This window comes from Culex pipiens, chromosome 2 (genome assembly GCF_016801865.2).
Source record: "Culex pipiens pallens isolate TS chromosome 2, TS_CPP_V2, whole genome shotgun sequence".
NCBI classification, from domain to species: Eukaryota; Metazoa; Arthropoda; class Insecta; order Diptera; family Culicidae; genus Culex; species Culex pipiens.
In genome coordinates this window covers 217,568,487-217,584,152 of record NC_068938.1, presented here as the reverse complement: position 1 = coordinate 217,584,152, position 15,666 = coordinate 217,568,487, and the positions used below count along the sequence as shown (strand labels likewise).

At 32.4% G+C, this 15,666-nt stretch overlaps 1 protein-coding gene across 5 annotated transcripts in view; it reads left to right on the top strand.

Moving 5' to 3' along the window:
• The window catches only part of LOC120432588 (nostrin), a 107,222-nt gene that overhangs the window by 59,631 nt on the left and 31,925 nt on the right, over window positions 1–15,666 (top strand). For 2 of the 5 annotated variants that reach the window (XM_052708050.1, XM_052708051.1), the window contains one exon: window positions 9,678–9,719. The exons of the other annotated variants lie outside the window; for them this stretch is intronic. In XM_052708050.1, the coding sequence (XP_052564010.1) occupies window positions 9,678–9,719 (42 nt within the window). The remainder of the gene's footprint in view (window positions 1–9,677; window positions 9,720–15,666) is intronic. 5 annotated transcript variants of the gene reach the window in all.

Here is a 15,666-nt window from a genome sequence, read left to right as displayed (position 1 = left end):
GTAGAATACCTTTTAAATGGTTTAAAAACTACTTTTATTTAGTTTTGTTGAATATCAAAAAATAATTTATTTTTAAATTCTGAAATAGAAAAATCATTGAAATTATTAGATTGAAACTTTTTTTGAACCGATTCACAGATTTAAAAACAGAGATCATGAATACAGGTTAAACCAATAAAAATCCAACAAATTGTTTTAAACTTTTCCTTGTTTTTTTCTGCGCATTTCTTGCAATTTTGATATCTTTCTTTATGAAAAAAAGAAGGAATAATAATAAACTAAAAAAAGTGATTATTCTTGTTACTATTTTATATCATAATTATTTAAAAACGATTGAAACATATTGAAACGATTAATAATTAAGTTTAATGCATTCATTTTTCATTTTTTTTCTCAGGAACGATCACTTATCTCACACTAAGTTGGGAAAAGTTGTTCTAATCTCTCTTTGATTTTATTTCGATTATTTTTTAGGGTGAGTTTTGATCCCCGAATACTCATCGAAGTCTAATTTTAAATTTAGATAATATGTAATTTAAAAAATATTTTAAATGATTTTCGAATCTGTGTTAATGTTTTTGATTTAGTTTTTCATGTTTTATGATTATTCAGGAATATTTTTTCATGGATAGCAAGGCTTTACAAAGCAGACAGAATCAGATATTTAACTATTTTAATTTTTTTTAATTATGCTTAATCAGGATGACAATTTTTGGTTAACTTCCGATAATTTTTTTCTAAAATTCACAGAAAAATAAAATATGAATATTGAATAATCAACATTGTTCAAACATTTCCGAATTATGGAATGTTATATAAGTATAAAAAATAATAATGAGTAAAAAATACTGCAATGTTTTTTTTTTTCAAATTTCCAAAAACGCTAAATCTTTTGCAATTGTTTGATAAGATAATACAGGCCTGCCCAACGCCCGGCCCGCGGGCCGGATCCGGCCCGTGAAGCCATTTCATCCGGCCCGCGACGGTTTTTCAAAATAGTTCTATGAACGGCCCTAAAGGCTGTTCATGAAAAACTCAATAAATAAATTGAATGTCAAAATTTTAAAAATAATCTTGAGACAAAATATTGAGATATTATAACAAAACATTTTTTTGTTTTTTTTTTACATAAAATGTTGCTGATTTAACGTTTTGTTTGGATTTTACCTTTAACCTTTTTAAAAATGATTAAATTTCACATTTAAAGATTCTTTATGTTTGAATTTGATTCATATTATTTATATATTGATATTTTCTGAATCAATTATTAAACTTGAAAAATGTGTAAAAAGATTGCAAAAAGACACTAATTTTCTTTTTATGTTTTGGCTGTTTTTACTTCTAGTTGAATTGTTTCTTTTTTGAGAATTTTTATTAAAATTGTTTTTTCATAAACGAGTAAGCAAAAATGTTTCTTTTTTCATATAAACTTTTCAATGATAAAGTTTTGCTGGAAAAACGCTTTTAAAAAGCAAAAAATAATTGAAAATAAAGATCGCTACAAATATTTTTCCAATCTAAAAAATGTTTTAAATTGAGTCAAGAAATCAGATAGCCATTTTTTCATAAGCTTCAATAATTCCAAGAAATTTGAAGAATGACGAAATAAAAACTTTCAGATATATCCAGAGTTTTTTTGAAAAGGACCAATAAACTATTGTCTTTCATATGTTTATAGGACCTAATAAAAAAAAACTCTAGATATATTTTTCTACACATTTTTAAATTTTGTGTCTTTAAAATTAATTTTGAAATCTTTTGTAAAATATTTAAATACATGTGCAAAACAAATCTCAAATAGTTTTTTCGTAAATAAGCTTTGAATCCAAATTACGTTTCAATAAATTTTACCTTGTCTCGTTGATTGTTCAAACTTAAAAAAAAACATGCAACTACGAAATTTGACGTTTTTTTTTTTGAGTCAATGATATCAGGGTATTTAATCTCAATCGAAAAAAAAAAATTATTATACAATTTTAACCAAAACAAAATAAAAATAAATCAAATAAACACATCATTCAAAGATATCTTTGTTGTTTCTTTCGTAAAATCAAGATTTATGAATCTTATTTGCAACACTTGTTTATTTGAAACAACCTAATAAAAAAAAAAATATTTTTTTGACTTTTTTCAACTTTTATCAACATTAGTTCCGGCCCGCCACTGCTTCAGAAAAATCAGATCTGGCCCGCAGGGCCAAAAGGTTGGGCACCCCTGAGATAATATTTCTTTTAAAATTCTACAATAATCATGAAACTAAAAATAAATTCAGAAATTTCAAAAATTGTGAGTACAATTAGCGCATTAAAATCAATTAGTCTGTTCCGTTGCATTTGATCTGCTAATTCTAATTTAATATTTGTATACTTATGATTAAGGTTATCATCTTGTATTATTTTTTGTTTAAAAAAGCAAGGTATTTTTTGTCAGAAAAAAAAACAATTATAAAATTATATCATAATTGTTATTGGACTGAAACACAAAATGTTTGATTTTTTAAGACATAACTAATTGTTTTCCTTAGAAATATAAAATACATCACGTTTTATTGTAAAATTGCTTGCCTTTGTCATTTTAGCAAATGTTCCAACAACAAATAAAATGATAAATTATACCTTCCGACTGTAGAACAGCATCAATCACGTTTTTTCATCTGCTGTCAGCGTAGATTTTAACCGCAAACTAATATTTTTTTCAGATTCTTTGTAGTCATCACTCGAATGACAAACGTAGAAAAAGCACCTTTCCGGTTTTGTGGGCTTTCTTGCGTGATAAATAATTTAAACTGAGACAATGTTTGCACAAAATCACGACTATGTTCTAATTGATTAGTCAGTCATCTGTGAAATTTTAATTAGAATCTTACTGGGGAATTTGCTGGTTTTTATCTTTATACTTTCATAAAATTTAAAGTAAAATTGTCTGCTTATCTCTTATTTAAAGCATCTCTTTTTTCGCCTTTCCTTTTAAGTACGAACATCTCTATCCAAATTCCACTCCAATCACATTCCAAGAACAGAAGCTCAACTATTAAATTTGTCGTTTGTGAAAAAACATCTCCCGAAGAAAAAACAGATAAACAGTGAACGTGTTCCCCTTCAATGATAGTGGCGCGGTGGCGGCAGCTAAACCGGCAAATTTTGGTCCTCAAGTGATACTTAAACTACCGCAGCTCATAAACGCAGATATAAAGTATAACGGATCATGCAAAGATCGGATTTTAGTGGCTAGCGCTGAAACCAGATACAAACCTCCTCCTCCCCGTGCGCGCCAGCCGACCTTGAGTGTGAACAAGTTTTTCGCGAATCAAAAGAGAGACGAACGTAAACTCGCCAGTGAGTGAGATCAAGATGATCAGTGAAGGCCACTTTAACCCAGTGATATTTCGGCGAAATGTCGCGCGCGCGATTTGATCAACGCAGTTACGTTGGACCAACCTAGTTTGGCTAGAGTTGAACTTGGAGCCGGTCGGCCTCTTTCTCGGAAGCAGGTTGGCCAATGGCCAACTTCCCTTTGAACGGTACAGAGAGTGGACAGCAGCGCAGGGTGGTGACAGTTTTGGGGCAAGCAAAATAACCTCCGAGTTGGATAATGGTTTATTTTTCACTGGGTTTGGCGGAAACAAGTGAAGTGAAGACCTTAGCGAGGAATAATGTGTGTGGTGGGTTCTAGGTTGGTCTGGTGACATGGTTTTACGATGCAGTGTGGCGAAAAGATTAGGTGGGATTAAACAAATGGAGGAAACTACCCACCACGATGGGTTGTTATCGGATTTACAGTTGAAAGGTTACTTGAACTAGTGGGGTAGGCAGCTATGACGGGTCAAGAAATATAAGTAGGATAAGTAATAAGACTTGTGGAGTTCTCCTTTGGGTGGTAACGTAAAACGAGACCTCTGTTCTAGAAGCAAGTAATTTGTGTCAACGAAATTTATGTTTCTACACAAAAAAAAAAAGAGTTCACAAATTCGTGAACAAGCGTTTATGAAAATGGGAACCACGAAAAAAGTGTTCAAATCCCATGGTACTTTTTTGAATAACGTACCATGGGATTGAGACACTTTTTTCGTGGTTCGTTGTTCGAATAAAGGCCGCTCCATAATTAAATTCTTATTTGTTTGTAAATGATACATTTTGGTGCTAAACAATTTTAAATAACAGAAGAAAAACTCTAAAAAGTATTTTTTTTTTGTTACAGAAAACAATAAAAAATCTACTTTTTAGCGTGCTGTGCTTTGAACAGAAAACAATTCAAAATACATTTGTCTGCGATTATGCCCTCCGTTTATGCACTTTTTCTTCAATTTTTATTTGCTGATGCTTAGATTTTTGAAAACAAATGATTGTTAGACTACTGTTCTGATGCATGATGCCTTTCACACCCAAGTTTCATTAAAAATTTTAAATAATGGCTTGATACAGTCCAGATCCGATTATCTGAAGTTTAGATTATCCGAAGTTCGATTATCCGAAGGTTTGTATGGGAGTTCGGATAATCGTATCATGACAAAAACAATATTTTTCTTATTATTTTATTACTTTTAACATCAAATTTTAGCTCAGCGACTCCATTTTAGTCAGTTTTAAATAGTTGAATGCCTATTAAATTACAAAATGGATTTTTCTTTTCAATATTTAATCACCGCCATGTTGGATTTAAAAATTCTAAATAACTTTAGCGCAGTTTAGGGGTCATACTTAAGCACGACAATTACAAAAAAGACAACTAAAAAAATCGTGATTTGTTATCCGAGTTTCCATTATCCCAAGTGAAATTTTCCAAGGCCTTCTGATAATCTAGTCTGGACTGTAATATTAATTTTTATATTTAACCCTCTTTTGGCCTAGGTCGATTGGTCTTGGGATCCCACAAAATCCTATTTAATATTATGAAGTTTTTTAAAGTACTTCAAAAGTTGTGCTAAAAACCTAATTTGGCTATAGTCCGAAAGATTGTAATACGGGTGGCTTTTGTAAGAAAATCTGTCTTGTTACATATTTTTAGACGGGCATTTGAAAGGCCTTTCCAATGAGTTCAAAATCGAAGATCTGACTAACCTATCAAAAGTTATAAGCACTTAAGTTTTAATAATACTGTTTTTTGAAGCCGGATCCGGATTAAAATAATAATCCATCAATCCATCATCATAATCCATAATCATCATGCGACTAGTTTCTAATGAGATCAGCCAAAGCTATTGAAGAAAAGATAACCCTATGAAAATTTTTAAGTATAAAAAGATAAATTATTTTATCTTTGTGTATTTGTGAGTCGAATATTGTTACTTTACTTTTGTGAGGGAGGCAGGAATCCCCTTAAGGTGAATTAAGTTATGTTTTTTTTTAATAATTTTTAATTTCTTTAATATGAAATTTAAAGTGAAATCATTTTTAATTTTTGAAAATAAACTGTTTATTTATTTTTTAGGCAAAATTAAATGTTGACAAAACGTTGAATAATAAAATGTTGTTTTTACCTTTTAAAAACAGCTTTTTAACGAAATTTTAAAATTTCGTTAATTGAAAAAATATCAGAAATTTTATATTTTGATTCACAGTAAATTTTTCAATTTTAAGCCTCCTTGTCCTTGCCTCCACTTTGTGTGTATTTCCAATATTTAGGATTACTGTATTTTTTTGTGATTTAGATTATCTAAGTTTCCCCCATAACGTAATTCATTTTACGTGATTTTTAATGGATTTATGTAATGATATCATTACCTAAAATTACACCTAAATTTCAATTCAAAATTCAACATAAGTGTTTTACTTAAAGAATATTATTTAAATTAAGCAATAAAACTATATGACCTAATTGGTGCCAATTTAAATTACTTGGATCCCGAAACCGAACTCAGATCGTATCATAATCGCAGATCTTCAGTTCAGGTGTTCCATCAACTTCCAAAACCCGCGAAGATTTGAATACAGTTAAGGAAACGAAATAATCGATATCCGGGAAACGTGCGCACGCTACTGCTGCTGCCTCAGCGGACCATCATCATGAAGCTTTAGAACAGAACCCAGTGAAAAAACGCGCAAAATGTCCGCGCATCACTCTACAAACAACAGTAAATGGCGCGGATTAGAACCGGGCAGCGCTCCAGATGGCCACCCGCCGCTACTGTTGGCTTCAGCTACGGTTGTTTTGATCCGGGTGAGAATATCTGGAGTGGTTCACGGGGGGCGGTAGACGTTTGGGAAATTGATACGGATAATGAGATTTGGAGTTTCGTTCAGACGAGTTTGGGATGTTCGGCGTGTGCTGCATATGTGCAAGTTGCTTACTTTTGCGGTAGCGGAATTTTTCGGGGGTATCTTTTACCCCGGTGAAAAAAGTAGAACACATTTAAGCTGTCGGTGCGTTACTGAGTCTAGCGTACGCGTGGTGGGAAGACTTTCGAAACTGGGTCATTAGGCATTACAGCTGAAATGCGATACGTGGATAGAGAACAACTAACGTTAAGGGGAATAATTAATGCTCGGTTTGGCTTCAACCTAATTAAAAGTACAAATGAAGGGTAATTACTTCAAAAGAAACTCCGAATTTAATGTCTTCATCATGGTTTTAAACCTCATAAGACAGATACAAGTTACAACTGTTTCAAATCAATCTCTAACCGATTCAGAACTTCACCCAGAACGCCTTCACGCCACCGTTCAAAAGCTTTTAACGCCCATCAGCAACCGATCCCCCACAATGGCACATATGCCTCTTTTTGCATTCATGCACATTAATGCACTGCACTCCCCAAAAAAGGTACCGCCAGAGAGTAGAATTTCCACAACATCTGGCCAGACCGATTAGAGGCGAAACGTTTTTCGCCCGCGATCTTTCTTCCAACAACTCGACGCGTGTGGAGGTTTTGCGGAATTCTTAATTGTGCAATAAGAAATACTCAATCGCTCGCCACCACCGGAGTATGCTGACTTCTTTCAGGCCTTAAACAAAAATAACAATAAAAAACGGTAGGCAAATGAGGGGCGAAAAAAAAAAACCCCAGCGCGCTAAATGGAATTCTTCGGATGCAATTAATTAGCCGATTTTATGCGGATCTGGAAGTTCACGCGGTAGGGAAGCAATTATGGAACCGTTTGGTTTTTTAAGATGATCGCAAAAGATTTGAACGGATTGAGAAGTGATTTCGATTTGAGATTTTCCGGAGTGATAGGCTTTGTGAGGAAAGATTATTTAATAATATCATAAATCCTCTCAGTTTTGGTACAAAACTAAAATATAACAAGCGTTGTGTAATATGCAAACAAACAAATTACTTTACAAAGATTATATTTGAAGATTTCGAATGTCACAGTTGATTTATCTGTTAAAAACCAATTTACTCACGCTCGGGCAAACCACGCCGCCCTAATATGTTGCTGTATTTGCATGACAAATTGTACAAAGACAAGATTTTAATTCGATCGTCTTGGTTTTTTCAGCTTTGATTTTGAGGTAATGTCAAAGAAAACAAGAAAACTGGTGAATTTGACTTCACTAAAAAAGAAATCAAATATTGGTCGAATATGTAAGTTAGAGTCATATACATAAGAAAAATGATGGATATGTACATGAATCTATCGATTTTTAGCAACTATTCTGAAAAAATATCCTACAAAATCTTTAAAAACGTTACTTAACCACCTTTAGGTGGTTGGTGCCTTCCTCACATTTAGAGGGTAATGCTATCCAAAATTGATGCAAAAGGGCGGACCATTCAGTGTTCTATCAACTTGATTCATTATTCATACCATCAGATTGGGTAGTCAGATTTTCATAATTCTAATTTCGTATAAAATGTGAAAACTTTTGATTTGTGCCTTCAATTTAAAATGCAATATGAATCGATAATTTTATAAACAAAACTAGTTTTAACAAAGTTCAGGCAAAATTGTGACTTTTTGACAATTATACCTAAAATTTACATGTATTTTATTGAAAAGCTTATAAACATAGATCACCAAATGGTACAATCGACGTAAAAATATTTTTTAAATAGTGGCTTACCACAGTAACCTTAACAGTGGGAAAATATTCCAAAATCAAATTGAATTCGAAGTGCCAAAAAGGGGTAGGCAATTACGTACTGTGTGAATTTATATTCTTTTGTGTAGATTTCAATCCTTTTTAAATGGAAAGTGCAAAGATTCTTTCTCTTTCTTCTTCCTTTCTCTCCAAGATAATTTATGTTAATGGAAAGGTCAACATCCGTCACTTTCTAACATTCACTGCTCTTAAAAACACTCACAAATTCAAAAATTGAACTAAAAACCCAACCGGAACCGGACCAGAGGCAGAAATCACTTGCTCGCCTCATTGTTTACCCATCACTCTATTTTGGTCAACCGCGACGACCTCCTCCGCGCGCTCACTTTTTGTGCAAAAACAAACGCGCTTCATTTCCCGTTGGTATAGTAAATAATGCAAAAATCTCTGCGTTGATCCGATTTTCCCCAGACCCAGCGTAAATCTTGGCCGCGTCGCGGACGCGGGTGTGACCAACAAATTCCGGACACATTTGCCTCTTGCCTTTGGTCTGTTCCGCTCCACCGTCGTAGAATCGGGTATTTTGGTCTTAATTTTTATGCTCGGGGTTGTCCGCAAATTACGCTGATCTGTTTTCATAATTTCGGTTCGGATCTTCTCCTGCGAGCACCAACGTACTTTATGGCCACCCCCTCTAACCGTATTTGCGTCCAAACAGTCCGGTCCATGATGCTCTCCCGTGTGATGGATAGACCGTAGTAAAAATAAATCTTTCTTTTTGGCGGGTGCGCAGCGCACCCGCGTACAATTCACCAAAAAAAAGCAAAGCAAGCTTCGGCTTCGGCCAGACCCAATTCCGGCCACGCTCGAATGCTCAGGGAGTCCCGGCCGTCATGTTCCGTTCCATGCCGAAATCTTTCGGAAGAACCGATCGACTTTGTTGCAATACAGTTAATTACGGCTAATGTGGTATTGTCTTAGTTTTCGGCTTCCCCCCACTCCCAATCCATTATTCGGAACCATTCGACTGGATTCAAATTCCGGTTCTGCGGTGAGCTTTCGATTTTGCTATACATTTGTTTGGGGCTTGTTCGTACGTGTTTGTGTGTGAATTTTGTGGTACCGAAATAATTACGAAATTAATCAGCGTGTATGGTTTGGGGGCTCCTTTCCTGTGGCCCAAATTACCGGTTCATAATGGGTGATGGAAAACTGTGCAAAGTAGGCTTCGACCACTTTCCACAGAATTCACTTTTATGAGAGTGCAGAAAAAATGGAAAACAGAAAGTCATCCTAGCAATCGAATACCTAAGCCCACTAAGCTCACAACTTGAAGCCAATTATCGACTGTAAACAACGCTTACAATTTTACACCAAGGAGGTAAACAAATCTGTTCCAAACAAGTGCACCCACTTGAGACACTTGCGTTATCTGCCGATGCATCATCGCCTGCTGCGCGATTCCTTCTGCACCTTAAAATAGCACCTTTATATCCAAGTTTGTGTCAAATGCAAATGTGTGTTTGTGTGTGTTATCAGCAAAACAAAACTGGGTTGAGTCTGTTGCACTGCGATAAAATTAATTTCTCTTTGAACTGTGATGAACAGTGGTTGTTTTTGAATGCCAACTACGGAGCAACTGCAAGACTAAAAGCGAACTTTTGCCTTTCGTTTTTTTCTGTTTTTATTTTTAGACGTTTCACAGGAGCTCTAGCGACCCCTCGCATGGATTGAAGGTAAAGAGCACAGAAAAAAAAATGATGGTAATATTCATCAGGAAATGGTGACAGATTTTGTGGCAAAATAAATGATAAATTTTACCTCAGAAAATGATGAATTTTCATCAGTTTTTGATGAATATTCATCAGGTTCACATTTTTACACATTTTTTATGTAATATTACACAAATAAAGAGGTAATATTCAACCTACCAAATTTTCAACATTCCAAAATTCAACTTTTTTTTTCTGTGAGTGACGGGTTTTTTGGAATTGAATGGTGCTGGAATTTAAGTATGAGTTATCAGCTGGAACAATTTTTAATGTAATTCTTATATTATCGAAGTCCACACAAGTCAACAAATTTTTTAAGTGGTTTTATTGATTCGAACATGATACTGAATTGTTTGATTTTTTTTATTAGTTTCGTTGTTTTAAATCGGGTAAAATGTAGTGAACAAACAATAAAATGTTATTATTTATTATTGTAAAGTAAAAAAGTTCACGCCCGATTTGATAACTAGTGCGTCCATCCCGGGAATTCCCGGGACAAAATTTCCGGGATTTTTCCAAAACCGGGAATTCCCAAATCCCGGGATTTTTTAAGATTTGTCCCGGGAATTCCCGAAATAAAAAAAGAAACAAATTTCTGTCTTGAAATTCAGAATTATTTGTGGAGATAGATGAACAAGTATTCACTTAGTAATCGATAAGAATTTTAAAGCATTTAAAATAGTATTCGGTATCTATAAGTATTAATTTGAATTATTAGGGAAAATTTATTTTACAAAATTTTTGTGTACTGATCCGCAAAATGCCTAGCACTTTAAATATTTTCTATTTAATTTTATATATTTTTTATTTATTTTTAAGTTTCAAAAACTTAAAAAGACTTGGTATAAAATTTACGTATAATTATGATAAGAAATTTGAAAAATATCATATTTAATTATTTTTCATTGAACACCAGCATCTGACAAATTTAGCAAATTAAGACAGCTGTTCAAGCTTTTTTTTTGTGAAATGTTTATTTTTTAAACTGATTTTCTTTTATAAACAGAACAAAATAATTAGTACACCGATTTTCAAATTTATTGCTATAAATTGCGGACTGCAGTCCCGATTTTCCCCAGTTGGCAAGACAGACATAAAGATATTTTGTAAAATATGTTTTATATAAAACATGAAATTCTAAACATATCTTAAATTTTACATTGACTGTCGCCGTTGTCGTTTCTTTTTTTTTAAGACACTTTCAAAGATTTTGTTTGGCTTACTAGTCATGTCATATTAAAAAATATACTAAATATATTTATAAGACTTATTTAATTTTATTCACTTTAGATTGCACATCAAAGATTAAAAATATCAATTTTTAAATTCTTTAATGCTATCTAAAAACTGCCGTATTTGATAAGATTAAAGTGTAGATTATCACCAATTAATTGTATTTAGCTTATTCTATGATTTAATGCTTGAAAACATAACAAACTTACGGCTTGAATTTCAATAGGGCCAAATAAATTTAAATATGTATTTTTTTCCTTTTAAGTGAGTTTTTTTAAATTTGACATTGAAACTAAATTAAAACATGATTCATAACATTTTTTTAGGTTTTGAGTAAGCATTCTATCAAAATCTGATGATTATTTTTAATTGATTATTTTTTTTTATTTTCTTTTGCATTCTCTGTCAACTTACATCAAATCTAAAAAAATAATTTCCAGACTCCAATTCGAAATTCAGGAAATTTCGCTGATTGGGATAATTTTGATCCTTGATCACGAATTAGGGTATTTTTTTCGTCTTTTAGGACTTTCCTAATTATTCTTGGAATACTTGGCCAAATATTGCTTCTGGTCTTTTTGATCACATTTTAACAGCTATTAATTAGCATTTGTTAATATTATCAACAATTTTTTTATTAAAAATTATATTTCGAATTGATATCAAGTTAAAGTGTTTGAGGGTTTGGGGTATTTTGACAGAAATTTCAATTAGAAGAATAAACTTTCAAAATCTTGAATTTCTGTTACTAGAAAATATACCATAGTAAGCAAAACATAATAATGTTGAAAAAGTCATTAGTATGGAAAGTTTGCCAAATTTTAAGTTTTGCTTTTTAGGTTGAAATACGAGAATTCGTAAAGAATGTACCACCGAAACTGAATTAATTTTGATATTCCAGCATAGAAAGACAAAATATAATACAGTATAGGTAACTCTAACAATGCCAATATATAACAGGCTTAATACTGTTCTTCCAAATGCTAATTAATTTTCTACAATAATCATGCACAAATTCTTGTAAGCTCTCTTCCTTAGTTAAACCTTTCAACCGCTTAAAATAAGCACATTTCATGCTTCAAACTAATTTATTTCGACCCATTTCGGGAGGGCCCGAACTTTCAACAGTCTCGTTGACTTAAAATTCCAACAACTGCTCCTCCTTCTAACGCGGCGCAACAACTTACCCAAATTTCAAATTCCACAACAACTCTTGGCTTCTATGTTTTTTTTTTTCACAAAGTCATGCACTCACTTATTCGTCCAATTCTCCCTGTATTTTTTGGAGCATTAGCTGTGATGACCCGCTCCCTACGCGTGACTCGACGCTCATGTCCAATTTAGAAACGCCACCAGGTTCACGCAAACGGTCAGACAAATATTGGATAATGAGTTTCAAACAAGCGGGAAGAGCGATCTCTCAGCGCCTCAGCACAGCATCCCATCAGCATGATCTGATGCGGGAGAAATCGAGTTTAATCTCCGGTCCCCCAAATTGATCTCCCTTTTCATTCCGATGTGCGTGTGTGCTCATTGCATTGTTCGTGCATCTTTCGTGGTGTTTTTGGTTCTACTCTCTCGAGTCGTCTCAGAAAAAACACCGACTTAGTTCTGCTCCCGCAGACAAAACAAGCCAAACGAACGGCTTGAGACTAGAGTGGCGTTGGATGTGCGCGCGCGCGTTCGTTTATTCCTTTCTTTCTCAAGATCTCTTCTAGTAGGTAGTGGCGGCGGAGCGCGTGATCTCGAAGCAAGTGTCTAAAGCGCAAAGGGCACTGTGGGATATTTGTTCAAAATAATGGTTGACAAAAACATACAATAGGATTGATGCAAGAAAAAACATTAATTTTAATTGCGCAATCTGATAATGTAAAATCGAAAGATGTATTGGCAATTGTCTCATTAAATTTCAAATAATTTCAGGAAAGTTTATTTGGCAAAACACAATTCATATTTCGCTAAAATGAAGAAAAACTAATAACTCATGGTTTTTTTTTTAAATTTGGTAACGTAAATTTAATCAATAATATTTATATTTTTTATACATTAAAAAACATACAATCATTAAAACATTTACCGCCTGACCCATCTACTATTTTTTTATAAATAGTTCGATTGCTTCAAATTTCAACTTAAACTTTTGTTTAAAATTCTTAAAACCATCTGATTCATTTGCAAATTTTGAAACTTTTAATGGAAGTTAAAACAGATCTCTTCTTGTGCAACTGGATTATTTAATTTTATCCAACAGAATTTTCTAGATTTCATTTGTCAGATATTTTTGGTCAATATAAATTTAAATTAGTAAAATATAATGCACAGAAATCGCTCTAACAATCGTTTGGAACTGAAGTTGACAACATAAACATTTTATAGTGATTTTAGTGGACAAAAAAAATAGATTTTGGTGATTTATTTCTTTTATTTTTTCTATTCTATAAAATTGATGTAGATGGACCAATTTGAATGTAAATCTTTATCCATTTGCAATATACAGTATGTAAAAAAAAGTATTTACACCCCTTGGGCACTATGCACACTTTGTGATCAAACATGTAAGCAATTTAAAGTTTGACAGAAACCTAGTACTACGTTTTGTTGAGAAACTCATGCCGAACATTTTGCTATAAAAAGCTCATGTCCCTAAAAAGTTATATAACAAATACTATTACAGAAATCAAAATAGGTACAAAAAAGTTTGTACACCTTTCGAAAAATTAACATAAAAAAAATATTTGTTGACAAATCACCATAAATCCAGTCTCCCAACTTAAAATAGGCATCCTTGACTGATTAAAAAAATAATTTGGATTGAATATAAAGTTTACTAAATACTTAGTATCAAAGTTTATATAGGGGAACTATGCCCTTTCTCAGCCTATTTCTATTATCGGCCTATCAGCACTTTGATCATGAATTACAGCTTTCCTAAAGCGTTTTTGTCTGTTCCAAAGTAATAAATAGCTCAAGTAAAAGTGAGCAAGCAACTCTACATTGTTGATACATCAGAAAATGTTTAATTATTAGCGGAAAACGGCAAAAGTGATGAGAATTGGTCGAACGGCTTAGAGTGATTAAAATGGGTATATTTCCCCTAACTCTGGAAACTCTGTATAAAACTTATCTAAACTAAATTTTGCAAATTTTTAATTTAACTAAATGTCAATATATTACCATAGAATAAATACAATTCTGAGATTTTAAAATCTAGGATTGATTATATAAAAAAAGTCAAATTATCCAACATAGGAACACGTACATTAGTAGAAACTTAAATTTTTTAAGAAAGTTTTTTTAGTTCAATGATGAACGAAAAATTAAAAGGGTATCGCCCGTGACAAGGTGATGAAGATACACTGAAAAACGCATTTATAGTTCTTATTACAATTTCAACTCTCAGCAATATTCAGCAAATTAAAACATAAAAAAAAATATCAAAATAAGAAAATTCCAATATCAAGCAAAACATTTCCAAAAAATGATATTTTGTATCCATAAAATCTTGAATATGAAGTTTTTTCCAAAATATTTGAAAAAAAAATACTTATCCGAAACATTTTTTTGTTTTCCTCTTAGGAGATTATTAATTTAAATATCAACCTATATCTCTTCCATTTTTTCACCAAGGAGTCATTTTCTTAAATTTCGCAATTTTTCGATATTTTCAAAATTTTATTTATTTATTAGGATTGTTCATGTATTCTCGATGTCAATTTTACAACAGCTAGCCTCCATAAAGTTTTGCGGCCTGGTCATAAATAATGAGCATATGAATTTCCAAAAATATGTTGGGCAAAGTTGAAGTGCAATGGGGAAATGATTAGAACTTTTCAAGAAAAAAAATATACACGGAAAAAATCTAAGTTTTTGAATTCACTTTTTATCAGTAAAAGTTAAATTTTTTAATTTTAATTTAAACTTATTTTCAATGTTTTATATGTTGTAGAGATTTGAAAAAGCATTTTTGGCGTAAGACAAATTGCAAAATCTGAAAAAAAAAACGATTCAAATAATAATAATTTTAAAATTTAATTTTTTTAATGAAAATCTAGTTTGGCTTCTAATTTTTTTTTGATAAAGTGCACTGCACTTTATAGGCATTTTTAAGCTAAAGTTTTAAAAAAAGTTCAATTTTTGCCTTTTTAAATATATTTTTTGAATGAAATTTATATGGTTATTGCGAATAGGCACAACTTGATTACGAAACGAATTTATTATTTTTTTAATGTATTTTTCTTAGGAGGTCGTTTGATTTTAATATGAGCCTATATTACTTCTGTAGAATTTCGCTCATTTTTTGAAATCGCAAAAAAAAACCATGCAAAATGACTACATTTAAAACTTTCGACAAAGATTCCAAATAAAACAAAAATAGAAGGTCGATTTGCGAAGAGGTAGATTTATGATCTTTTTTGAAATCATGGGAAAATAGTGAAAAATAAAATACACTTGAAATTTGCAAATAAAGTAACTTAAATTCTCTAAATGCACTGACTTTGATTCAAAATCATGTCATCCAGTGATTTCGCATTCGCATCGAGATGCTTCAAAATCTTTTCATACTGCAATATTTAAAAAATGTCAACTTTGTCCACCTTCCAATCCCACCGTACACAGCCTCCTTCGACGACACCGCGACCATCGCGCCACGCTGAGCGCCGCCGCCGGCTTAACCGTC